The sequence below is a fragment of the Pimephales promelas genome, chromosome 4 (assembly GCF_988280905.1).
Source record: "Pimephales promelas chromosome 4, fPimPro1.hap1.1, whole genome shotgun sequence".
Taxonomy (NCBI): domain Eukaryota; kingdom Metazoa; phylum Chordata; class Actinopteri; order Cypriniformes; family Leuciscidae; genus Pimephales; species Pimephales promelas.
Window position 1 is genome coordinate 36411801 of NC_142772.1, and position 26612 is coordinate 36438412.

The 26612-nt window shown below is 36.9% G+C and overlaps 1 protein-coding gene across 3 annotated transcripts in view; it reads left to right on the plus strand.

The window, feature by feature from the left end:
* slc33a2 (solute carrier family 33 member 2) overlaps positions 1 to 26245 on the plus strand; it is a 32803-nt gene extending 6558 nt beyond the window's left edge. For all 3 annotated transcript variants that reach the window (XM_039659414.2, XM_039659416.2, XM_039659415.2), the window contains exons 3-6: positions 1642 to 1789; positions 8875 to 8975; positions 16438 to 16547; positions 22581 to 26245. In XM_039659414.2, coding sequence (XP_039515348.1) covers positions 1642 to 1789; positions 8875 to 8975; positions 16438 to 16547; positions 22581 to 22784 — 563 coding nt within the window. In that variant the 3' untranslated portion in view covers positions 22785 to 26245. The remainder of the gene's footprint in view (positions 1 to 1641; positions 1790 to 8874; positions 8976 to 16437; positions 16548 to 22580) is intronic.
* The last annotated feature ends 367 nt before the right edge of the window (positions 26246 to 26612 follow it).

Sequence of the window (26612 nt, forward strand, 5' to 3'; positions counted from 1 at the left end):
TACCACACTTAATTAGAGAATGCTCATCATTTAACTAATTTAAGCATCATTTTAAGAAATGTCTTTTTCATAATCAACAATGTGAACATTAAAACTGCCTCCTTTATTATTAATATTTACATTTTAAATAGTAATATTTAACTAATAACAATGTTTTTTATCTATCTTTTTTATTGTGTATATATTGTTTTTTTGTATGTTTAATTGTATTTTACAGAGTTATTTACAAGTTTTTGTTCTATTATTGTTGTAATGTTGTACCTTTTTCTCTAGTTTTAGGCCTGATAACATCTGGCAAAGGGACTACCAATGAATACTAGCCTTTGGGCTGATTTGGGTATTTACATTTGTGAATGTTGATTAATGTGCACTGTCCCTTTTCGAAAGAAAGAAAGAAAGAAAGAAAGAAAGAAAGAAAGAAAGAAAGAAAGAAAGAAAGAAATTAAAAAAAAAAAAGTAAAATGTTATATGGTTGATACATTTTTTTTTTCCCCAGCACATATAATATGGTGCAAGTATAGTTTCGAATACATTTTTACTATGGTAAAATTTACCTCTGTAGTTCTACCTGTGTTTACAATGCTCTTAAATAAATTATGGTTATACAGGAACTGTGCTAAATTTTCTCAAGGGTTAGGTTATAAATGACTACTTTGGCATTAATCAACACACAATATAAGCAAAGTAACATGCGGTTTCAATGTCCAATGTGCAAGGTAAATGTAACTGACTTGTATCATCCTACATAAAAGTGCATTCTTATTCCTTGAAGGCATTGGACCTGGGTGGCATAGCTGCCTTATGATTCTCTAAGAAAAGATGTGCTGAATGTGAAAATTGAGTTCCATTGTTCATTGTTGCCACCACATTACAGACTTTTTAACATCCTTTACAAGTTTAGTTCTACTGTCAGACTCAATTCTCCACAAAGAAAGCAATGTCAAAGCGCTCACGTGCATCTGTCAGCGACAGTAGCAGAACTCAGGCAGAAGCGTCTGATTTTTGATTTTCTGTTTTTGTTTCTCTCCGGTTTTATCCCGGGGTCCCCGTAAGCGCAGTTTCTGTTTGACGGCGGTCTCAGAGCTGTCAGTCAGCGGGCTGTCTCGCTGTCAAACTGAAGGCAGACTCCATAAATAATGACAATGGCGTTAAATAATACACGGCGGCGGGTTACCGAGGCCTCTGTGCACCCACTACCATGCAGCGAGGCAGCACAGGCAGGACTCGGCACAATGTAACGGCAACGTTTTCTCTTGCAGTTTTTGTTTTTGTCAGAGTTTAAGTGACAAACTCTCAGGAAAAAAAGAAATGACTGGAAGGCAATCCAGGCACTGATCCTTTGAGGAGTAAAGTGCTAAAAAACAAAACAAAACGTGGCCTCTTCTCAGGTTATCTTCACTTTTTTCCACTCTCAGACATGGCTGTGTTTTATTTTGACTAAGTTTGTGCTGTGATATGTTGTTAATTGCCAGTTTTGAGAAAAGTCTGATGCAATGTGCTAAGAATGCAACACATTTTCAATAATCCGGTCAATTTTCTTGGTCTGTTTGTTCCCTCTAACTAAAGTGCAGAGTTTTCCTAAAAGAGCATTTACAATCATGTGTGTGTGTGCCCTGATGTAATCCTATATTTTGTGTCCAGGTGAACAGGGGGCTATCACCATGTTTCCACTCTTCCTGCTGGACCACCACATGACTGCCAGAGAGCTGGGGGTGTGGAACGGCATGGTTGCCATGGCATTTTCCATCTGTGGCTCATCAATTGGGGGCTTCTTGCTCTCTCAGTACAGGTAGGGAGTGAGTTTTATCATAAAACGATGGTGAAACTGACTCAATTCGAGCTGCAACACCCTTTCAGCCAAGTCACGCTTTGCCATTAATGTTGCAGGAATGGTGTTGGAAGACTTTGTTGTTTGGATTTCACCTTACATCTTTTTCTAAAACCCCTCTTGCTTTATCGGTTTTTGTGTCCCGCCATCTCTCTGTGAAAGAAACACGGCCCTTTTCTTTTTCTCAGTGTTTTCTCACTATATCTCTGCACCCATCTCAGCCCCAGGTGCGAAAGAAGGAGAGAGAAAGCGATAGAGAGTGTGTGTGAGAGATAGAAAGAGTGATAGTAATGGAAGTAAACACAGCCTTTTGTGGGAGCTGAGAGTAAAGCAGGCTCAGGTGTGAGCTGAAAGGCCTCCAGGATGCATAAGGTTGGACTGCGTGAATGGAGATATACTTGTTGCTGATACGCTGCCCTTGTCTACTGACCTGAGACCGGTTTTTACCAGTTATGTCTTGTAATAGTTAAGATAGGATGTTGGTGGTCTAAACCGTTCCAAGAGCAGTCGAAGTCGCTTATCTTCCTGGAGCGGTATTGACTTATAAGCCCACACACCTGTTAGTGTGCTCAGAGAAAGGCATGAGGAAGAGGATTTTGGAGAAAGACGGGTGCAGTGGTTCTGTGTTTACTTTGTTCCAGACTTGAGGGCAGACATCCCGTCATGTATCCGAGTTTAAAGAAGTGAAATGATACTTTTCATACTGGACATGTGCCATTTTCTCCAGGCTGTTTTTCTTTATATTATGGCATCATGAACATGCATTTTAATGCAGTTTTACACACCACTGGAATGCATTATCTTCTGCACTTGACGGTTGGTGTGTACTTTAGTTAAAATGATGTAATGTTGGTCTATTAATAGCCTGAGAGTAACATCAACTTTAGTCTACTGTCTCTGTGAGATGCAATTTCCTAACCATCTTAAGTTAGTCACTGGGGTGATGCAAACATTGGCTAGATCAGAGGCCACCAAATCCAGAACAAAAAGTTTGGGGTCAGTAAGATGTTGTTGAAAGAAATCTCTCACCAATGTTGTTGCATTTATCTGATCAAAACTGTTTTATATAAAATGTAGCCATTTCAGCAGCCATTACTTCAGTCTTCAGTGTCAAATCATTTGAATGTGCTGATTTGTTGCTCAAGAAATATTTATTATCAATTAAAACAGTTTTTTCTGCTTAATATTTTTAAGGAATCACATTGGAATTACAGTGGAAACTATGATAGATTTTTTAGGATTTTTTATAAATAGAAAGCTATATAATAGAGCAGCATTTATTTGAAATATTTTTCAAATATATTTACTATTTGAAAATATTTTAAATATATTTACTGTCCCTTTTAAGCAATATTTTTCAAAAACACTTTTTATACTGTTTTTACTGTTTTTTATACACTTTTTATACACTTTCTTTTTACTGTTTTTTTTATACTGATAGGAATCAATAATATAAGTGGTATAGATATTATACAAATATATATATATATATATATATATATATATTTTTTTTTATGTTTTTTTTTTTTGATGATATTTAGTTCTCGTGATAGCCTCAGAACCAAAATAATGCTTGTCCAATCATTGCCTTTAGTCCGAATGTAATGCTACGGGCCGGTGTCTTACCTGCCTGTAAACCTATGTATTTCCATACCTCTGCTCCATGAGGCATGCAGAGTTGTAGACAGACGTGAGACAGACAGAGTGCCACAAACAAACAGCAGCCGGCTTTTACAGTCCCTCCTGAACCAAAAAAACAAGCTTACACAGTGTTCACTCCATGGCATAACCATAATTACAAGATGGCAACTTGTGACTTTCTACTCTGGGCTGTTCACATCCTATGCTTTTCTATGTCAACACTATCAACGGTGAAATAAATCTACAGCAGTCAGGTGCTACAAGTCAGATCTCTCTCTGTAAGTTGTTTATGTTCATTATTATTGTAAAGCTATGTGCTTTGAAACAGGCAATTTAACACCATCTCTTGTGATTCTTTGCAGACTCTGGTGTGTGTGTTCATGTGTTTTGGGGGAGGCGTGGCTTTGGAGACACTCTGAAGGAAGGGTGTGATCTTGCGTTTTCAAAGCTAGCTTGCTATTGCTAGCCTCTCCAAAATTGCCTACCCTAACTTTAATGCATCCTTCTGAAATACAAGTATTTATTAATAAATTAATAAATACATTTATTAAAAAATACAAGTAATTATTAAAAAATTTAAATAATTAAAAAAAATAATAATTAAAAAAAATTAAATAAAAAGGCTTTGAGATGCTATGGCCTCAAAGAAATTTGGATGGAGACTGTAAAAATGAGCATGCCTTCAAAATCAGAGGAGACTCATGTATAAAACTTTGTGTGGATTTCATCCTAAAAAGTGCGTGCGCACAAAGGTTTTCAAATTTGTAAAACCGTATGTACACAATAGACTGTAAAAAAAAATGTAAAAAAAAACAGCGGAAGATTGTGCGAACATGCATCTCCAGACTCCACCCCTCCTCCTCCCCAAAAATAACCATATAAGGAGTTTTAACTCCTGGGCTCCTTATTCATATCCTCACCTGCATATCATTTCCATTGCATATTTCCATCCATGTAATAGCTTAGTACTGCTTTCAAAGACACTTGGACAATATGAGATTGAGATATTTGGACTGTAAATGCTGTTTGTGCCGTCACATTACATCGCTAAGACTCATCCTGTATCCTTGTCTTGTTTAAAATATCTGTTAAAAAAATGTCCACAATTGTAGGTATAAAATACTTTTCAGAAAAGATTCTCATTCATTCCTTTTGACAAAATTAGATTATTTTCAATTGTTTTAAACAAAACAAATCTATGCAGTTTTGTACATAAAATAAACATATTTTAGAATGTTAAGACTGAAAAAGATACTTATTTTTCAGTGTAACAATTTTTTTTAAACTGTGCTTCACACAGAACAAATAGACACGTGTAAATCTAACCAATTCCTTTAAATAGGCATTGTCATGATGCTTGGAAAACTGCATAAGGTGTTATCAGTAGGCTACTGTCAGTCTGCTCAGGAAAAACAGCACACCTGTGTGCAGTGTGGCAGCAGTTGTACAGTACTGTGTCATCGGACCATTCGACACCAGAAGAGTCTGTGAGTGACTGTCATTATACTGCCTGTGTTGCTAAGCCATCTTAGTCGAGTGCGTATCACTGATCATTATTCGTGTGAAAATATTTTGTTCTACTATTTAGTATTCAATTCAAAGCAGAATTATCATGTAAAAAATGTAGCATTGCTCTGGAAAATTGGTAAAAAGCAGCACATCTATTACACATATTCACATACAACTTGTGGATAATGATTTAATGTAATGCTTAACTCCATTAATGAGAATGGTATATTTCATATAAATGTGTATATCAAATGGAAAAGTTTAAAATCATTTTGTTTACGACGTCATTATTTCACTCACACCGATGAACAATTGTGGTCTGGAGTGTGCGGACGGTGTGTGCGTATTTACGCCAAATACATTTTTTATAAGTCCTGATATGTGGGTGGAAAATTGAGTATGCATATTTCAATTCCCATTTTGTGCAATGTTTATACATGAGGACTGGGGTGAGTGGGAAAGATCTGCAGTCCCGAAACATGCATTCAATATCTACTGTACTCTCTCAAATTTTCTTACCTTTCTCTCTAACCTCTCCGTTATCCTCGGCCCCTTCATCTTTTTCCTACTTTACCTTTCTCCCACCTTTCTCTCTCTCTCCGTCTCTATGCTAAAGGCGGTGTTAGTGAATGAGGAGGAATGTAAAGTTTCACACGCAGGGGGCTTGTTCATTCGACACAGTCGTGCATTCAGGCCTTGCTTCCCACAGATTGGGTTTCTGTCGTTGTCTGTTCAGGGCCACTAAAAGCTAATTTGGACACTTATCCCAGCCCCATCTGAAATGCTTGAGTGGCCAACAACTGACCCCCATACACTGATCGCCATCAGCAATCTGAGAGTCCCAATCTTATCGGGCCTAACTGCTCGTGTGATACGCCTGTTTTAGACTTGCTTTCGATCTCTCGCATCCTTCTCTCTCTCCAAGTTGCTTGTTTTCCTCTTCGAGACTGTCTCTGTCTTTCTTACAGCTCTCTTTTTCTCTCTCTCCACTCATCTGAGTGAAATATGAAAGAGTGTTATTGAGTGGATGCAGGGAGGGTGTTTGCATGAGAATGATGGCAGATTGGCTTTCTGTCTGACCGGCTGCTGTTCGTCTAGATCTAAAAGGCTGGTTTAAGATGACAGACGATTCCTTACTCTTCTCTTAAAGTTCAGTTGACCTTTACCCGCATCTCCATCTCTCTCTTTCTCAACTTTCTTTCTGCCAGAGGCCTCTGAGTTTATTCACATGGAAAGGATATTTAATTGTAGGGGTGGTTAATCTGTCTGATTTCCCGATTCGATTCGATTACGATTATTGAAGTCCCGATTCGATTACAGTCGATTTTCGATTATTAACGATTCTCGATTACCGATTATTGATTTTCCATTTCACAACAGTAAACGAAAATACACTAGATCAACATATGATTATATTAGCAGCAGCAACATTTTGGTATTAATTGCACTTTTTATTTGTTTGATATTCATTGAAAATATAATGATGGTTAGTGGGGACATGCAAACATGCTTGTTATCTACTACTTAGGCAACTCATTATCTTTACATTTATTAACTTTACATTTTTTTTCAAAAGCAATTTTTTTTGCATTATAATGCAAATGCACCTGGTTCTATTAATTGACAGCATTAAAATGTATTTTGTGATTTCCTTCAATTGAAAATATTTGAAGCAAGTTTGGGGGACTTGAAGGGCACCCGATTCAGAGAATCACCTAGAAATTCAATAGAACAGCATTTATCTGAAATAGAAAGCTTTTGTAACATTAAACAATGGGCTCTATGCACGGCGTTATTTCCGGTGAAGGATTAAGGATGCTCGATAACTTCCGCCGATCGTAGAGTCCAATGCAATACCGAGAATTTATATTGAATTTTATACTCCATGGTTATACTAATGAAACGTTAGTCACAAAAACAGATAAAACAGACACCCCTCGTTGTGTTTATGCTTCTTTTTAAAATTATATTAAATAAACATAACTATATATAAAATTACATCTAAACGTATGTACGTTTCGTTTCAAAGACGGGAGGACAGTAAATATTGAAGACTCTGCCATAATCCCGTTTTCTCCGGTTTTCCTCCGCTTTAATCTACACAACCGGAAATGGACGAGCATCCTTACGTCAAATGCGGAACTTATGCGTGCATATAGCCCATACCGTTCAAATGTTTGGAGTTGGTAAGAATTTTTATTACATTTTTTGGGCAAAAGAAAAAAGAAATCTTTACTTTTATTCATCAAGGATAAATTAAGTCAAATCAAAAGTACAAGACATTTATAATGTTACAAATCGATTATCTGAATCTTTTGTGTGTGACTATAAATAATTTGCTTTAAAAGTACAAATTAATGACCCATAAAGAATTAATGCACAATATATTTTATTAACATTACAAAGAACGACCAGGAAAATAAATGTGTGCTTGAACTAGCATACTTGTAGTAAATAAATAATATAACGACTGGTGCAGCCGAGTGTTTTTCCTCCTCTGGCTAGAAAGGTGTCATATGGCTTATCATATTTGTCGTGTTTCCGTCGTTGGTTTTATTCCACAAAGCGTACAACTAGTGCGGCTCTTGTCCAGCTCCTTTCCCCCTTCAACTTCAGAAGCCAAAATATTTCCACACGTCAGCTTTTAACCTAACAAGGAAAGTGTTTGGATCTCGCGTTCCATCGGGTCTCTGTTATGTGCACGGCACGCCACAGACGGTCCCGCCACTGCACTTCCGCGCTTCAGAGTTCCGTCTTTCGCGTTCCGTCAATATTACGTTATTATAAATACATATCAAAAAAAAAAATTTTTTGAAATCGATTTTTGGACATTTGTGAATCGATTCAGGATCGTCCACGTCCGCATCGCGATGCATCGAGAATCGATTTTTTTCCCCACCCCTATTTAATTGATGATGCAATTTTATACTTATTTTTTACTAATTTTCAGGCAACAGATGCTGTCGCTTATTAATCATTCTGCCTGACCGCTTTAAGCATTAATACATTTGTTCATTTTAGAGAACATGACGTAAAATTATGTTAACTGTACTGATAATTGGAAATATTAACAACACAGTAGAAGCCGTGAGTCCAGGCGCTGTGTGGGATTGACAGGGCCCTACGGGTGTTCTGATTGGAGCTGGGAGAAATTGAGGTGTGTGATGGTCACTAATTAGCCGGGGGTTAATCAGCCCGTGTCTGTGGATCTTGTTGTGGTATTGATTATGTCGTGACTCGTGACGGAAGTTCACCCAGTGGGATTCTTAACTGCTAATAGAGAATCAATTAGAGTGTGTAAGCAAACACACTGCATGTAAGCATGTGTACAGGAGTGCTTCTCTGTCTCAGTGTGGAAGTCCTGTGTGGTTGACCCTCATTAATGTCCTACATTGATTGATCTGTAAAATATTGGCATGGTTTATGTTTTTTATGTATATCTTTTGAACAGTGGTGCAATATAATTTAACGTTAAAAAAGTTTAGGGTTGGTAAGATTTGCTCAACAAGGCTGCATTTATTTGTTAAAAAAAGATATATTATTACAGTTGAAATCTTCTGTTTTAATGTATATTTTAAAATGTAATTTATCCCTGTGAATTTTCAGCAGAAATGAGTCGTCCTTGTCACATGATCCTTTGTGTAATATTTTTGTGGAACCTTTACCTGTGATAATAAATAGAAAGTTGCTGAAATGCTGAAAGAGCAGCTTTTATTTTTTTTGTAACATAATAAATGTCTTTACTATTACTTCTGTCAAATTCAAATTAATCTTTCCTGTAAAGTGTTCTGTGACTCATGAAAGTATTACTTTAGAACTTTAATGTATATAATTATGTATGTATTTGTGTAGTATGAGATGATATGAACTGAACTTTCTCTCTTTTATGTTCTCAGTATTGGCCTGCTGATGAGACGTGTGTTTATGATCCGGACTATCAGCATGGTCTTTCAGAGCTCACTTCTTGTAGTGCTGGAGCCCTCACTCTTGATGAAAGGTGAGAAATTCACATACATGAACATTCTATAGGACCAGCATATTTTTATTTTATTTTTTTATTTTATCTCTTTGAATAGTGCACTCACTGCTTTATAAATGTAAGGACAGGGAAAAACTCCCACTGGATGTTTTTCAATGCATTCAAAAGTGCCATGTTTATGACTGCCATGTACATTTTATGGGTACAGTTTGTTTTTAAGAGTCAAATAGCTCACCTGTAATTATGTATATATAGAAGTGAAATTGACCTGTTCTCCGCTGAGCTTTCTACTGTTCTCCTGCATTTAAGAATCCATAGGGCCATCTCCGGTTTCCCGCGTTTTCCACTGACAGACTACAATCTCCATTTCAGCACCTTGCACAGAGTAAACAGGTGTTCAGGCAGAGTGTGTCTGAATAAAACTCTCAACGCTGCATTAAACAACAGCATCTGATAAAAAGGGAGAGTATTAACATGAATGTCACACAGACCAGTTCATATAGAGTTCATCTTGCTGTATGGTGAGATCAGAATCAGAAAATTACAAAAAATCTAAAGTTGATGTGTGCGATGTAAAAATATGTTATTTTAAAATTGTTAAATTTATGTATAAATCAAATATTTACATTATTTACACTCTTTATATGGCAGAAATAATTCATTATCAAAGCTTAAAGGTGCCATATGGAATAATTGAGGTAAAAATATCCAAAAAATGAGCTACACACATCAAAAGAATGAGAAGAAATAAGTGCAAAAAGAAAGTTATAGTGCTGCCGAGATATAACCTAAATTAGCATGCTAAATTACTAGCCCCGGCCCGGCAGGTGTCGTAATACCAGTTTCGGCCATGGGAGGCGGTATGCGGGCGGGCAACATTGCCACCAGCCAAACTGCAGTAACACGAGTAAGTCACGCCGGCTTGTGTGTACTTAAACCTGATGTCATGTGAAAAGTTGTGTGTCTCACGGTGAATTCGTGAGAGTTGGGAGTTCTGAAAGACGCTAGCTTGGTCCACATCAGGGAATGCTGTCTGTCAAATTAATTAAAACTAATGATAAAAATGTAACATGAACAAAACGAATACCATAAACTAAAAATGCCTGGGCTTTAATTTTCCCATATTGTCGAAATGCACCAGCTTGTCAATGAGACGGCCTTTATAATTTAGTATTGAGATGTTGTTCATTTAGTCTCTAATCTCTGAAAATCTCCAAATGATCCACGTGAAACTGCGGTCTTCCAACCTTTTACTATTAGTTTTACTGATTAATATGCACGAGGGAGCGTTTTTCTGGAGGTATACTGCCTCTATCTGGTATGGAATATGGTGTATGATTTGATTTTTTATCCCAGAGGGCACCTTTAACATATATAAAATAATCCAAAAATGAATACGATCATCACCTAAGCGACCTCTGATGAATCAAAAAGGAAAAATACACATTTTCAAATTTATCCCGACAGCAATTGGCAATTTTTGAGTCTGTTAACAAACTTGGTTTCATTTCATCAGGTGTTCAAGGCTGGTTATTTGGTATCCGTTTTAAAATAAAATCCATAGTACCAGAGGCTGATATGTTACCGAAAAACAAACTTTTAGTATTGATCCAACTTTTATTCAATAAATCTTCTGTAAGACTCGTGTAGATCTGTTCTGATTACCATCTTCATAGTCCTAGTGCTTGGATTCAGCATAATTCAAGTAAAATTTTATGCATGAACTGTGTAAAAGTGATCATACAGAAGTTATGTCAAACATACTCTCTCCCGGTTCAACTTGCTTAAGTGGATTTGCGTTTCTGTTTCTGTCTGCGAAAGCTAACGCTATTTTACCTTGAGTATTCTCACGGCTCACTTTGATAAATGAATAAACCCATATTCATACCCTCTGCCTTTTTCTCTTATTTTTCCTTGCGCGGTCTCTTTCTCTCACAGGTGCTTTGAATGTTTATTTAATGAAGATGAAAAAAGGAAAAGGGGGAAACTCTTGCGTTTTAGCTGTTTCACTCTGTATTTTTTGCCACTGTATTACTTCTTCCCCAGGATGTCGTTGCTTTTTAGTCAAGATGTTTTTGTCAGCGAGCTTCTGTTTGACAACTCCCTCATCTCTCTGTCTTTCTTATTCTCTCTCTCTGTCTCTCATTTTGCCACTCTCCCTAACCAAATGGAACAAAGCAACTCTGCACCCCATCTAACCCCCCTCAAAAAAAGAAGAATGATAAAGTTCTGCAGAAAATATTTTTCAATATTGTATGAGACTGGATGCCTCAGAAGAGCTGATTCTCCTTCCTGTGGTTCCTGGATAAGTAATGGAGAAGTCTTGTTAGGCAAAACTAAACATTTCCAGTGAATAATTCAGATGGAGCTGGATGTGAAAGCTTCATGACTTTTTTTGTGCAAATGGGCTTCTGGTAATGATTGATTTGAGATTCATGATTTTTAGAGGCTTTAATGGTAGACGGTCTGTCTCATGCTCTGGGTGGACGTCCTCAGGTGAATTTAATAATCAACTTAAAAATGGCCAAAAAGACACAGATTTGCGTCAATTGTGGCTACATGCAGTCAGATTCGACTGTGTCTAAACGGTTAGTAGTTTGACATGGTTCTGTCTGCATGAATAATAGTCTGGGAGAGCTCATTTTTATAACAAGCATGTACAGTACTGTTCCTGCTAACAAAGGTATGACAGTTGAGTATGAGTAGAGCTGAAACTGTGTGAAAATTTCATATCATTTTACATTTTAATTTTACATTTTATTTATTTAGCTGACTCGTTTATCCAAAGCGACTTACAATTGCTATATACGTCAGAGGTCGCATGCCTCTGGAGCAGCTAGGGGTTAAGTGTCTTGCTCAGGGACAAATTGGTGTCTGACAGTGGATTCGAACCCGGGTCTCTCACACCAAAGGCATGTCTTATCCATTGCTCCATCACCACCCCTATATATCATGATATAGTGACCAAAATTACCATGATTATCAATATTTTCATGGTATTGTTAAAATGTGCTGGAGATGTACAGATATGTACACTGAAATCATTTCACCAAGTTTTATGCAGAAAACTTGCACTGTTATAACTCCTCTTTTCATCCTTCCGGAGTTCCTCCGTGTGACTCTTGGCCATGCTCTGACAGATTTTAAAGGTGCTCTAAGAGATGTTGGGTGACGTCACTTCTTGTTGACGTCCCCTCCCCCTGTAGTTTTACTGACACTTCATTCAAGGTGTAATGTCGCCAAGTTAGATAAATGCTTTCATATAATGCAGAAAAAGAAAAACTACCAGGAAAAACATGATAAAACGTTTCGCCACCTGAGGTTACACCTTAAGCTCTCATACAAGGATGCAATAATAGCAAGATAATGATAGCTTCGCGTTTCTCAGTGAGGATAAACAATGGCTCCTTCATAACAAATTTTTATAATGAACATTCAAATTCATAACAAACAGTTGGTGAAAACAATCATTCTCACAAACTGTTACCCTACTGTGAGTTTGCTTGTTCATTTACAATAGAGATCAAGAGCTAGCTACTAGAGTTAGCTTTGACTTAGGATTTTTGTCCGATTTTTAAAGTCCCTGTAAAGTCAAAATTAAGTATGTGTTCTGAGTTTGTCACACCACAGAAAAATGTGTAATTAGCCACCCAGCCAAATTTGAATGATAAAAAAAGTCGGGAAAAAGTATTTTTTTCTTCAAATCAAAATAGTAATTTTATGATTCCCCTTGTTGCTAGTTGGCTTGGTTCATGGGTTAAATAGGCTTTTTGGAAATCCATATGGGAGAGAATGGAAAATTACTTCCGGAACCAGTGCCACTGAAAGTCCCTGTGAAATCAAAATTGAACCTATTTACTTTGTTAGCGCATATTACTAGTCTTGTGGTGAACAATTAATCCGTGCAAGTGAATATATATTAAAAAAATGTTTTACCTTAGTAATCTTTAATCAAAATCTGAAAAGTTACTTCCGGTCTGGAACGGTTTCTTTTTCTGATGACGTAGGTTTCACAGTTTGGGTGGGGAAACGCTTAACCACTCCCCTCAAACCGTTAGTTTGCTATGAGCAAGAGATATGGAGGAGGAGCGCTAGAGTAAAACCCTGCCCTCTGTTGGAAATACGTCACAGCACTGGAGAAAAATCGTTTGCAACTTCCGGTTCACGGGGACTTGAAGACAGTCAGTTCCCTTGATTCAGGTTACACTATTTTTATTTGTGTCTGTTACGATAGTCACTGTGTGAGATTACGCGATTTTGACTCCTAAAATCTTGTCGTGTCGTAGACAAGAAACATGTCAGACTACACGTTGCTTCCTGACCAGTCATCGCGTGCCGTCTTTAACGAGGCGCGTGATGTCATAGACAAGGCGAAACTAGTAGCGAGTGACTTCCGGTAAACAAACATATGGCGTTCCGATAGGCTCTTTAATATAACTTTGCAACATGCACTCGTCTCAGTGAACGTGACGTCTGCGTCTGCCGAACGTGACGTCTGCGTCTGCCGAACGCCTCGTCTGCGTCTGCCACATCACTCGTTCGTCTGCCGAACGTCTCGTCTGCGTCTGCCGAACGTGACGTCTGCGTCTGCTGCGGGGGGTGGTGTACCAAATAGCTCATAAGGAATGCATAGGCCTACTGCTCTTCAATTATGTTTGTTTATAAATTAAGTGTTTTTACCTTGCTTATACATAGGCTATATATTTTTTTCAAATAGTAGCCTAAATATTAGGCCTAATTCACACAAATTATCTTATTAAAATTTTGTTTGACATAGTTTCTTGTCAATATTCCCAAAGAACAAGATGTTATTGCATCATGCCTATTTGAGAAATGTAAGCATATTTACGGCATTTATTTTAAAATAATGAAAAGGGTAATCTAAGGACAGGGTGACCCTGATATTTATGGAAATCCGTCGTACTCCCATAGCGACGCATAACTTGAATCCCTGAATATGAAAGTGTATCACTGAATATTACATATTAGTAAATATATTGTCTCACATTTTTAAATATATGAAAATTTCTTAGGTAATATGCAATATATTGTACTAACACCTTATAATTCTGTATATTTTCAAATATAGCCTACTGTTAAACCATGCAGCGTTTCTCAAAGTGTGGGGCGCGCCCCACTGGTGGGGAATAGAAACATGACAATTGGGGCGCGACAAACGGGAGAAAATGTGGTTATTTTTTTTATTTTTTTCCATCTCTATTAATTCCTTTATATAGGCTATTGAGCGTAAACTCAAAACAAAACAACGACATAAAGACTACACATTTTATTTTAATATTGAATTGTTTCTATAAGAACGCTTGAAATGTATTTTTATTGAATTTCAGGCTTTAGAAAGCTTGAACTTTCTTTAAACGAAACAGTTCAAAACTAAAATAAATAGATTACTCTTTAGGCTAGGCCTATTTCTAGTTTCGTTTCATTTATGACGAGATGCGCTCCAGTTAACGAGTTACCGCGGCCCCGTGCAACTCCATGCTTATGGCTGTCTGTTATATTTGCTTTATTTATTAAATCCAGGCAATTGATTGATGAAAAAATTATTAAAATGAATACAATTTAGGCTATACAAAACGAAATTTACTTCAAATAAAGCCTTTCTTCTAAACAAAACTTAATGAAGTGGTCAAAATCATCTCTGTCGACCCACATCTCTCGATATATATTGCCTATCTATTTCCATAATCACAGATGAAAAAAAATAACATTATAACAAATATGAAACTAATTGCAGACTCTTTTTTTATTAGAAATGGCTGAACATTCATTTAATTCTGAAGTTTACAAACAAGTTGAAAGGCATTCTTTTGTAATATCTGCAACATTTATCAAGTACACAGATAATTTTGCATGCATTTATAAATTATTATGGTAAATCACAATAAAGTAATAAATAAATATGAACGCAACTCGTTTAATTACACGTTATTAAGCATTTTACTCCCATAGAAAATCATTAAAAGAACGTTTAAAGTGGTTTAATGCAGATTAGAAAGTGGTTTAATGCAGATTAGACCAGGGGTTTGTGTGTGGACCACTATTTAATCAAGAATTTTTTTATTCAGTCTGGTTGAAGTCCCCATTAGGATAGAAAAACATGAACCCAATTCCTATTTCAGACGCAGACGTGACGTTATAAGGCAGACGCAAGTGTCACGTTCATTGAGGCGAGTGCATGTTGCAAAGTCATATTAAAGAGCCGATCAGAACGCGCGATACACTCGCTTCACTGAGCCGTGCTGTACTGTGGATAGCGTGTTAAATACGTGTAACAATAAATAACTTCACTGCCACACGTGAATAACGCGTGACGTCTGACTCGACACTTCACTGCCACGCGTGATTTGCGTGACGTCAGCGTCACGTCAGCGTCTTAAGTTGAATAGAAATAAATAGCAGAATAAAAAAAAAAATAAGACGTTGAGTGAGACGTTCATTGAGACGAGTGCATGTTGCAAAGTTATATTAAAGAGTCTATCGGAACGCCATACAAACAATAGACGAAGCGGTGAGTGTTGACCTGTGTTCAGAAAATAGTTAAAAAAGAAAGAAAACCCGACAATGAACACGTTCCTGGATTGCTCGAAAAGGACAGTATGGGCTGTCAATCCTCCAAAGAGAACTTGAGGTAAAATATTGTTTTCTTTTTACTTTTAGCACCATCATCTCTCTTTCGTTTCGCCATTTTTAAAGTTGTGTACGGAACAGCTTGTGCTCCTATTGGTCAACCTCATACATGTGACGGAACCCGTCGTGGACGAGCGTTAAAAAAATTAAACATGCTAGTCTTTTTGTCGTGATGTCGCCCACTATGACCGAATCTTGCGTCCCGACGCCCGTTGTCATTTACGAATCCCAACAACACCATACGTCAAACGGATCACGCCAAAATGATCGTGTTATGATTATCACGGCCAAAATGATAACGGCTAAAATCGTGTAATCTGAACCAGGCATATAATTCATGCATTCTTTCATATAATTTCTCTCAGCACTCTGCCATCCATCATGTTTTCACACAAATGTGAGACTGTTACCAACTTTGCTTAATGCTGAACAGTATTTACCGCAAGTTTTTCTAATCGCGATAGTCAGGTAATTTAAATATGAAAGGTAATACTAAACGTCAAGATTTTATATCATGGCTTATCGTCAAAAGTCTGAGTAAGGCCAAGCACAAACTAGAAGACACAAGCTCGTCACCCTGCACACAGGCCGTCTCTCTCAACTAACACTGCCAGATAGTCAGTGCAATATTTCAGAGGCATTATGTGTTTTTATATGCAATATCTAAATTCGGAGCCACAAATTCAAACTTGAGGTGTGTCTGACTCTGCGATATTTGTGTGGCTTTTTTCTGGAAAAAAAAAGATATTTCTGAGGCTTTTTGTTGCAGAATTAAAACAAGGGGACAGTTGTGTATGTTGTATTAATGAGTATTGTGTCTGCTCTTCCTCAGGTATGGCAGTCCTGAGTCTGAGTTTGCAGCATTTCATAGCCGGTCTTATCACCACTCTCACTTTCACCACGATGATGAACTGCACACAGAGAGCCGAGGAGAGCATACAGGTATCGCACACCCCCCTCTTCAACTGACCACAGCTTTGACTCTTGCTCCCTGACAGATCAGAACAGGCTGCTTAACAGCATCACAGTGTTCACCTAAGGTCAACAGCTGGACAAATCTGTTGTGTTTTCTCTTCAGTTTCAGCAGCCATACTCCAAAGACAACAAAAAAAGGCATCTTACAGTTTTTGATAGTTGTTGACAGGTAGAGTCTCACAACAGGCCGTGAGCTGCAGAAAGCCTGAGAGTGTTTCTTGTCTGCCACATACGTGAGCACATCACAGCAGTCAAAATCTCATTCATCTGTCAGTCAATATCTCCACTCAGAGAACTGAGCAGTTTTAACACTCTCTTTAGCACTGCATGTCAACTCATTTCAACTCATCAATCACCTACAAAGCACACTCATCAGAAAGTATATTCAAATTCATAGATTTGTCATTTTGATTTCTTTCTTCTTCTCTTTTTAATGTGTAGCCCAGTGGTTAGTTTGCATGCTCTGACACATTAGTGCTCATGTGAGCAATGCAAGTTTAAGATTGATTTGTGTTATTTCCAGACTCCATTCCACAAACAACTCTATGGTTTCAAAACTTTCTTCCTAGCAAAGGTCTGCAAAGATGCAGTTTGTATATATACAACCATTGAAAAAAAGTTTGATTTTAGATTTTATGGAGTAAAAACTCTTATGCTCACTAAGGCTGTATTTATATTTGATAGAAAGTACAGTAAATAAATTTAATATAATTTATTCCTGTGATGACAAAGCTGGATTTTCAGCGTCATTACTCCAGTCTTCAGTGTCACATGATCCTTCGGAAATCATTATAATATGCTTATTTGTTGCTCAAGAAACTTCTTCTTATAATCAATGTTGAAAACTATTTTGATGCATAATATGGTTTTTTTTTCTTTTGAGGAAACTTCAGGATTTTTTGGTGGATAGCAAAGATTAGAATTTATTCGAAATGGAAATTTTTTGTGAAATCATAAATGACAATTTTGATCAATTTAATGTATCATTACTGAATACATAAAAAAAACGTAGCAACTCAACTTTAAAACATTTGTCTGAAAATGAATGAAGCATTTATTATTCCAAGAATATTAATTGCAGGAGTGATTATAGGCATTCATTTCTAGGGCAGATTAATTTTTTATTTTAATTTTTTTTCCAGTCCGGCCAGTAGTTTTTACTTGTTCTGCCAACAAATACTGTATGCATTTCTTCTATTAATGTGTTAGAGAAAATATTTTCATATTTTGTTTTTCAAAAACCAGTAACTGAGAATTATATCACTATTTACAGTACAGCTATAATATTTATGAAATCCATGCTGTAAATCTATGAACAAAGAGCATACAGTGCAAAAGTTTTCTCTTGTGACAATCAGTGCCGTTTTGTTCTGAATATGGGCATAAGATAAATAAGCGGCAGATTGATTTTTTTTAGTACATATTTTGTGAAACAAACCTAATGCACATTGTATTTATCTTTAGATACTGCTACTGTGCAGTGTAACTGTTCTGTGCCACTTTTATAGTTTAAAGACAGCTTACCTGTCTATCAAAAACAGTCCGTCTACTGTATATCACCTCTGTTCTTTTCAATACTCCACTCTCTATTATGTCCCACTAATCTTGTGTTGTCTAATTTCTCTCTTTGTTAGTTCAGTTGTTCATTCTCTCTATTTTGTTTATTTATGTGTACCCTAGATGATAAACAGTAGTTCTCACTGTTTCAATATCTCTCCCCTCCCGTGTTCTCGTGTTGCGCCCCATCGTTAATCTTTGACATGACAGCATTGTCCTATTTAAATGGGCCTGCGCTGCTTGCATGTGATCTTTCACTGCTCTCTTAGCTATTTGTCACTTCAACAGCTCAGTACCTGCTGAATTAATGGTACTAACAAAACTCATAGCACAATAAGAGAAAGTGCTAGTATGTTTTTCCTCAGCCTCTAAGCAATTAAAAACTTCGGATTCACATTTAGAAGAAAATAACCAGGAGGATGATTGTAAACTGTAGGTTAATTTGAAATGTTCTTATAATATACTGTACACAACGTTGCGAGAGCAGCTTGTGTGTGTGTTTGTTTAAGGTGGTTTTAGATGACCGAAAACCGATACTGTGAATGTTTGTGAAAAGGCCCTAGAGAGAGAAACTGAACACCTTAAACAAGTTTGTAGGAATAAAGGTACTTCACTTAACTCTGGTGGCAGGGCCATGTGAAGGGATGGACTTGGCTTTGCTTTCCTATTCTGTGTGTTAAGTCGAAGGACTAGAGTATGGAGACAGTCTCTAACGTCCAGACAAGAGAGGGATTCAGACTGCACTTTGATCCTCCTGTTGGAATTGTTTTGATGTGAGGCGAAGTTAAAAATTTATAAATATGAATCATGTTAAAAAGTCATCTGTTATTTTGAAGAGTATAAAAAAAACACGTCAAAAAGGAAAGCAAAAAATTCTGTTGTGCGTGTAATCTGTAGTGTTACACCGGAGTTCGAATCCTGCTCAGTTTTTTTTTCTTCTAAATTCCATCTTTGCCTCCTCTCCTCGTTGTTTCCCTGTCCTGTCCTACGAAGACATAAAGGGTCATAATATTTAAATTGACAGCACAACGTATATTAGTTATTGTGGAGGTTATTTTTTATTTGTTGTGATTTTGTATATTTAATTATGCATGTTCATAATGATGCCTGCTCATTTCCCCTATTTTTACATTTAGATGACCAGTTTGCCATCATCTAACATCTACTTAATGTTTGCTTTTACATTTTTTAATATTCTTAAATTAAACATCCATTTTCATACTGTACATTATAGAGTTATTTTAGTACTATTTTATGCTATAAATACTTATATTTATTCATATTTTAAATAAATATTTTGAGCTTTTAAATTTACATTTTAAAATGTAATTTTTACCTTAAAAAATATATTTATTAGGCAACATTTCTAATTTTTGTTTCAGTTTGTCATCTAACATTTACATTTTATTTTAGTCAATGGAAAACTTTTTCATAGTTTTAGTAAACAATAACAAAACTGAAAAATGTATGCCTATCATCACATGTTTTAGTGTTTAAATTCACTTGTATTATTTAACATGACAGATTTTAGTTTGTGTTTTCTTTGTTAATTTTTAGGCAATATAGTGTAGAATTGTGATATAAGTCATTTGTTGGTGTTCAGCCATAACATGAAATGTTTTAATGTAAATCCTTAAAGGAACACTCCGACTTTTTGGGACTTTAGCCTATTCACCTTACCCCCCAGAGTTAGATAAGTCCATACATACCTTTTTCATCTCCGTGCGTGCTATAAGTCTGTTTGACGCACCCACCGCTAGCCTAGCTTAGCACAAAGACTCGATGTGACTGGTTGCAGCTTTCATACTAATCCAAATGAGTGGCAAAATAACGCAAACGTTTTCCTATTTACATGTTGTGATTTGTATAGTCACATAATGTACAAATAACAAAGTCAAATGAGACACAGACATCTTTTAACCGTATAAAACCTGGGAACTATTCTCTGAAGGCGAAGCACTGCTACTTTGACGGCGTAATAACCGCATCACCGGAGACACGCTGTGGTGAGGAGCGGAGAGTTCGCTCGGTGTTTGGGTAATAGAGTCAGCAATTTATAAATAGTAAAAGCATAGTTTAGAGTCATGGGTTTTCGCTCTATTGTAAATAGCTGCGACTGTAAACAGGGGAGGTAATACCATGTTTCACAGAATTCCAACTAAAAACGCTGACTGGATGAAGAAATGGCTAACTTACTCTGGATATTTATCCAAACACACCATAAGATTATCAAGGGACATTATGTTTGCTCGGTACATTTCAATGAGGACGACTATTTTGAAAAAATGGAATTTGCCACACGGACCATAATGTGCTGAAGGATACAGCCATCCCATCGATAGCACAGACAGGACAAGTGGATCACCTGCGGCTGAGGTAAGTGTTCCGTTATGTTTTTAGATGACCTACTGTAACAGTGCCTTTAGCCAGAGCTAATGTAACGTTAGTGACACTATTATATGATTAGGGTATGAATATGTTTTTATCTTGATGCGGTGCGGACGCGCTTGGGAAAAAAAAAATGAGCGCGTTCACCGCGTTGAACTTGCACCCTGCGCGCGGTGCGCCTAGTAGCCTAAATTTGAAATAACCATGGAAATAACGAACTTGAGCGTGCAAAAGGGTACGATAGGCTGTGAGTTCATTGTGCAAAAACAATTTGTGCTATTACTTTCCCCTTATTCTATCCTATAGTAATGCAATACTGTATATTATATAGGCTACTGTTGAATACATTTGGTTCAGCTAATAAATTGCATTTAAAATATATTGATTCCTGTAATAATTATTTATTCATGTGATATTTATAAATCTGGGTGCGTTTTTGGTTGGAAATCAATGAAACATGGTACTGTATTACCTGGTCTCCCCTGTTTATTGTCACAGCTCATACAATAAAGCAAACACCCATGATAAACTATGCTTTTCTATCTAACGTTAGTAATTGCTGACTCTTTATTCCAACGCTGAGCGAAGCGAACTCTCTGCTCCTCGTCACGGTGCGTCTCAGGTGATTGTTATCACTCTGCCCAAGTAGCAGTGCTTCCCCTTCAGAAAATATAGTATTTATACGGTCAAAAGATGTCTGTGTCTCATATGGCCTTGATATTTGCACACTCTGTGACTATACAAACCACAACATGTAAATAGGAAAACGTTTGCGTTATTTTGTCACTCATTTGGATTAGTATGAAAGCTGCAACCATTCACATCCAGTCTTTGTGCTAAGCTAGGCTAGCGGTGGGTGCGTCAAACAGACTTATAGCACGCACGGAGATGAAAAAGGTATGTATGGACTTATCTAACTCTGGGGGGTAAGGTGAATAGGCTAAAGTCCCAAAAAGTCGGAGTGTTCCTTTAATGTAAAGATCTCTTTTGTGCTGGACTTGAAAACATTTTTAAAAGTGCCTAACAGCAAAACACATTCCCCTTTCTTTATAATTTATTGTCCCTTTTTCATTATTCTTGAGTAAATCCCCAAAATTGCCTTAAAGGGATAGTTCACTTTGAAATTAATTTTTATCTTATGTTTATGTTTTATGATATGTTTTAGCTTACCTCAAAGGCATCCAAGATGTAGGTGTCTTTGTTTCCACAGTATTTTCAATTTTGACATTTTTCGGTCAAACCGTTCTTGTCTGACAGTCATATAATGGAGGTTTAGGGGGTCCACGTCAAAGAGCATGCACAGAGAAGTCCAAATTAAATATGATTTAATGACTCGTAAATGTAAGTGCATTGATGGCCTAAGACACGAAACGAGCGGTTTGTGTGAGAAAACAAACAGTATTTATATCGTTTTTACCTCGTGTAACCACAGCCATGTCCAACTGATCTGAATCAGTTGTCCAATGTCCAACTGAACCATGTCCAACGTTCCGCCTGAAGTGATCGCTTACAGAGATTTCGGAAGTTTTACCTTTCACTGTGAAAGTCTAAACATATTTATATACACAGGAAATCGCAATGGAAGACGATTTCGATATATCTAAATATATTTAGTGAAAGGTAAAACTTCCAAAATCTCTGCGTAAACAATGAGTGACGTAGACGCGCAAGCAGAAGAAGCGCCCGTGCCGTCAGATCAGTTAGACATGGCTGTGGTTACACGAGGTAAAAAGGATATAAATACTGTTTTCTCACATGTCTTAGGCCATCAATGTGTACTTACATTTACGAGTCATTAAATCATGTTTAAATTTGACTTCTCTGAGCATGCTCTTTGCGTGGCCCCCCTAAACCTGCATTATATGACTGAACGACAACAACGGTTTGATGGAAAATGATCAAAATTGAAAATACTGTGGAAACAAAGACACCTACATCTTGGATGCCCTTGAGATAAGCTAAAACATATCAAAAATGAATTTCAAAGTGAACTATCCCTTTAAGTTAATGCTAAAACTCTTTCTATATTTGCCTCTCTCTGTCTGTAATATTTAGGCCACCCACTACAGTTTTCTGGCCACTCTGGAGGTCCTGGGGAAACTGAGTTTTAGTGCCCTGGCTGGAGGTATGGTGGACACTGTGGGCTTTCCCATAGCCTTCATCCTCTTCCTCTTCCTCACCTCCAGCAGTGCACTGCACGTGTGGAGAGCCACAGAGACTGGCGTCCTGAAGGAGCAACTTAAAGGCCAGCCACTGTGACCAGCGTGAGCCTAAAAGAGGGCCGAGTGTGTTAATGTCTGGGTGAAAGAAAGCGAGATTGAATCTTATGCTTAGAATAAGGTGACCAAATAGACAGGCAAGCAAATATGTTGTTTTTATTTGTATTAATTTGACACAACCAGCATTGTCCGAGACAAAAGCCGCTTGCGCACTGCACTCTCAGTACCTCTCTGAAAAACACTGCAAATGTTTAACAGCTACATATAGTCAACTATTTAAAGGTGCTTGCTTTCATAAAATAAGTCATCCTGAATGGCAAGCAAACTGAGCCATGGCAACACTGTGAACATGCCATGTAGTCTGTCTGAAGGACAGTAATTCATTAAAAAAATATTATGTTTGCTGTAATGGACAATGCTAAATCTGTAATTCAAAAGAACTGTAATAGTTATAAAAGGTTTATAGCTTGTTTAAGGGTCTAGTTTTGTTTAGTTATACACACCCTAGTCATTTTCACATTTCCTTTTACACAGCATCTATTCATCTTAGAAATGCCTTTAGGTTTTAATCACAGACACCATTCAGTTTAATGACCAATCAGCAGCATGCTGGATTTTAAGAATCGCTTGACTTTAGAGTCATGCAAATTTGGAAGCAGTATGAACATTGAATTATGGTTCTACCAGAAAGATTTTGGAGATCGAATGATGTAACGAAGCATTCATTTATGGACAACCCAGCAAGCAATTATTTATGAAGTTCTTTGCCATAGGCCCCATCTGTAGTGCATATTCGGGTAGGATTTAGTGCATAACCCATCCTGGTGGTGGGGAGGGTGGAGGACATTGTTTGCGTCGGTGTCTGGCAACTCAAACATGTGTAAGTACCAATCTTTTATACAGCAAGTATTAAGACATGATTGGATAGATGTGATGTGACATAGTAATTGAGTCTTCCTGGCAGAACTTATGCTAAAGCTTTCATTTCTATGATCAGCCGAGTGCTTTTTTTGTATTCTCAATGCAATACTTTTATTAATGGGGTCATATCACTGGAAAATAGAAGTCAATGTGCTATGAGAAAAGCACCTTTTAACTATGTTGTACATTGACTCTTATTTGTAGTTCAGCAACACTGCCAAAAAAATATGTAAAAAAAAAAAAACGTGTGCTGCTCCTGGTTGTGTATAGCACCTGAATATCTGTTTATACTTCCTTGGATTGTTAGGAAATATTAGGAAAGAATTGCCCAGCAGCAAACGTGACCCAACTATTTGTTATTTCACTTACCTAGACTGTGTTTACATGCAAAGCACAACACCAAAAATTGCTATTTCATTCGGCGAGTCAGAAAGAGGGTGGAGAGCAGTCATGAGAATACTAAATTAGGACTGTTTTGATATATAAAGCTTGACTGACATAGTAAGTGGACCTCAGGGAAAACAATATTCTAAAAAGTATGATATGACCCCTTTAATGTCTGTTAAAATACCGTACATTGAAACAGTCAACTCATCAAGCTCATTTTTTGAGCCAATAATATATTGTTTCATATATATATTGTTTTGTATTGTGAGATGTCTGCATTTCCTATGCAATAACACTTTTTTTTTTGAGTCAGTGAAATATAGACTATCATCATCATGAATTGATATACAAACCTTAATCCTGAAGTTCTTGTAAAGGACTGTGGGTAATTCTATCTTCCTGAGCCATGCTTTATTTTTGAATATGTTCGAATTGCCTTTTTTATATAGTTTATTGCAGAGCCAAAATATGTGGAGATATTGTTGAGACTAGATGGGTAAACGTGTGGATTTTGCCATAACTAAAGATACCTTGAGAAGATGCCTTTAATCTATAACATATTGTAATTGCATATTGCATTAGGTCCATGTTCGTTCAATGCGTTAATTAGTTTTTCGATTTAATATTGAAATTGAAAAATGGCTAATTTCTTTGTTCCCGTTTTATTTTTATTTTATTTTTTTCACAACAGAAAATGAAAAATTATAAAAATTAGACTCCACATTTAGAGCATGAAATGGCCCTTTCTGCTGATTGGTCAACCAAAGATCAACCCATTCTTCAACAGTTCCTTGCAGAATAATAGTCCTCCGCTGCTGGATGGATTACAAATAATCTCTCTCTCATCCAACAACCGGACTAAGGAATGCTTTGACATAAATTGAAATATTAGAAATATTATCTGATTATTTGAGAAGCCTACTTATTCGACACAACACTGGTTTTAGTTGTCCAACTATCAAAATCTGTGTGGCAAAGCTGTGTGACCCACTGGATAATTTTATGTTGTAGCGAAGCGCACATAAATGAGCCGTTTTCGAATTTTTTTTACTTTCAATATTAAAATGAAAACGATTGTGCCATTTACATTATATGTTTTCCATGCTTGTATATTCTTGTGTCACTTTGCTCTTGGTTTCATGTTAAAGGGGTGGTAAAGTATGATTTCACTTTTCTAACTTTAGTTAGTGTGAAATGTTGCTGTTTGAGCATAAACAACATTATCAAAGTTACAACGCTCAAAGTTCAAAGCGAAAGGAAGATATTTTCTTTTAAATAAAGGACTACAACAAACGCCTGGTAGGGACTACATGACATTCCTGCCGGGTTAGTGACATCAGCAACCCCAAAATGTACAGTACATGAACCCCGCCCCGGGAACACTCAGTCCATGTTGAGAAGAGGAAGAGTGGTTGTATAGGAGTACATTTGTGAGTCAGCTCAAACTTTCGCATCCATCTTTTCACATGCAATAGAAAGTCACTCTGTGTGCATCTCACAACAGTTCCTATATGAGTGATTTATAGATTACATGACAGAATATCCTAATTGAAGATAGTTAACTCCACATCAGCAACATAAATTCATCAACTAACCATTTAGAGACGTTCTGTTGCATTCTACATGTTGTCACTTCTTCTTGGGTCTCTCCATCCTTGACTGACTCTGTTTTAATATTAAAGGGAGAACAGTTTCTGTCATTTACGTGTCTGCGTGAAGTAATGCAGCTGCTAACACACAAGCTCTTGAAACCCCGCCCTCTGCAGCAGACCATTTGCATTTAAAGGGACAGGCACAAAACAGTGCATTTTTGCAAACCCTCAAAAAGTGACAACTTTAACATGCTATATGAAAACATCCGTGGGGTATTTTGTGCTAAAACTTCACAGACACACTCTGGAGACATCAGATATTTATTTTACATCTTGTGAAAATGGCATTTTACCACCCCTTTAACAATGTTTCTGGTTTTTTTTTTTTTTTTTTTTGAGAAATAGAAACAGACTATTATTCACAACTGAATAATACATTTTTAAAATGGTTCAAAGCTAGTCTTTTTAATAGATAACTGAAAAAGGTATTGCCAATTGATGGTTATCATTAAATACTCTGATTAGCAAAGGCCTTACAAAACAAAACACATTAGCCCTGACTATACATGTAGAAGACAAAAAAATAAAAGCTATTACTGAACCCAGAGTGTGCCTGTGCTTTTGTGAGCCCATCAGACAAGAATTAAAAGCCATTAGTCTGTGTTATCAAGAGATCCTGGGCCATAAGACCTAACCGTAGTATTTAGAAAATCCAATATTGTGTTGTATATACATTTGTGGTTTATACACTGCTCTGATGATCTAAAGAAGAGTGAAATGATGGAGCCGGGCGATGCTTCCCCATGAGGATGACGCAAAAACTGTAGAACTGTATGTTGTTGATGGGACTGAACCATATCCCCAGCCTTACAATGACACTGTATCCTCTCCCTCACCATGACAGAGAGGTGATTCTTCTCAATCTGTCAAAGGGAGTGGGAGTCCTTACGTAGTTCATGAATAGATCT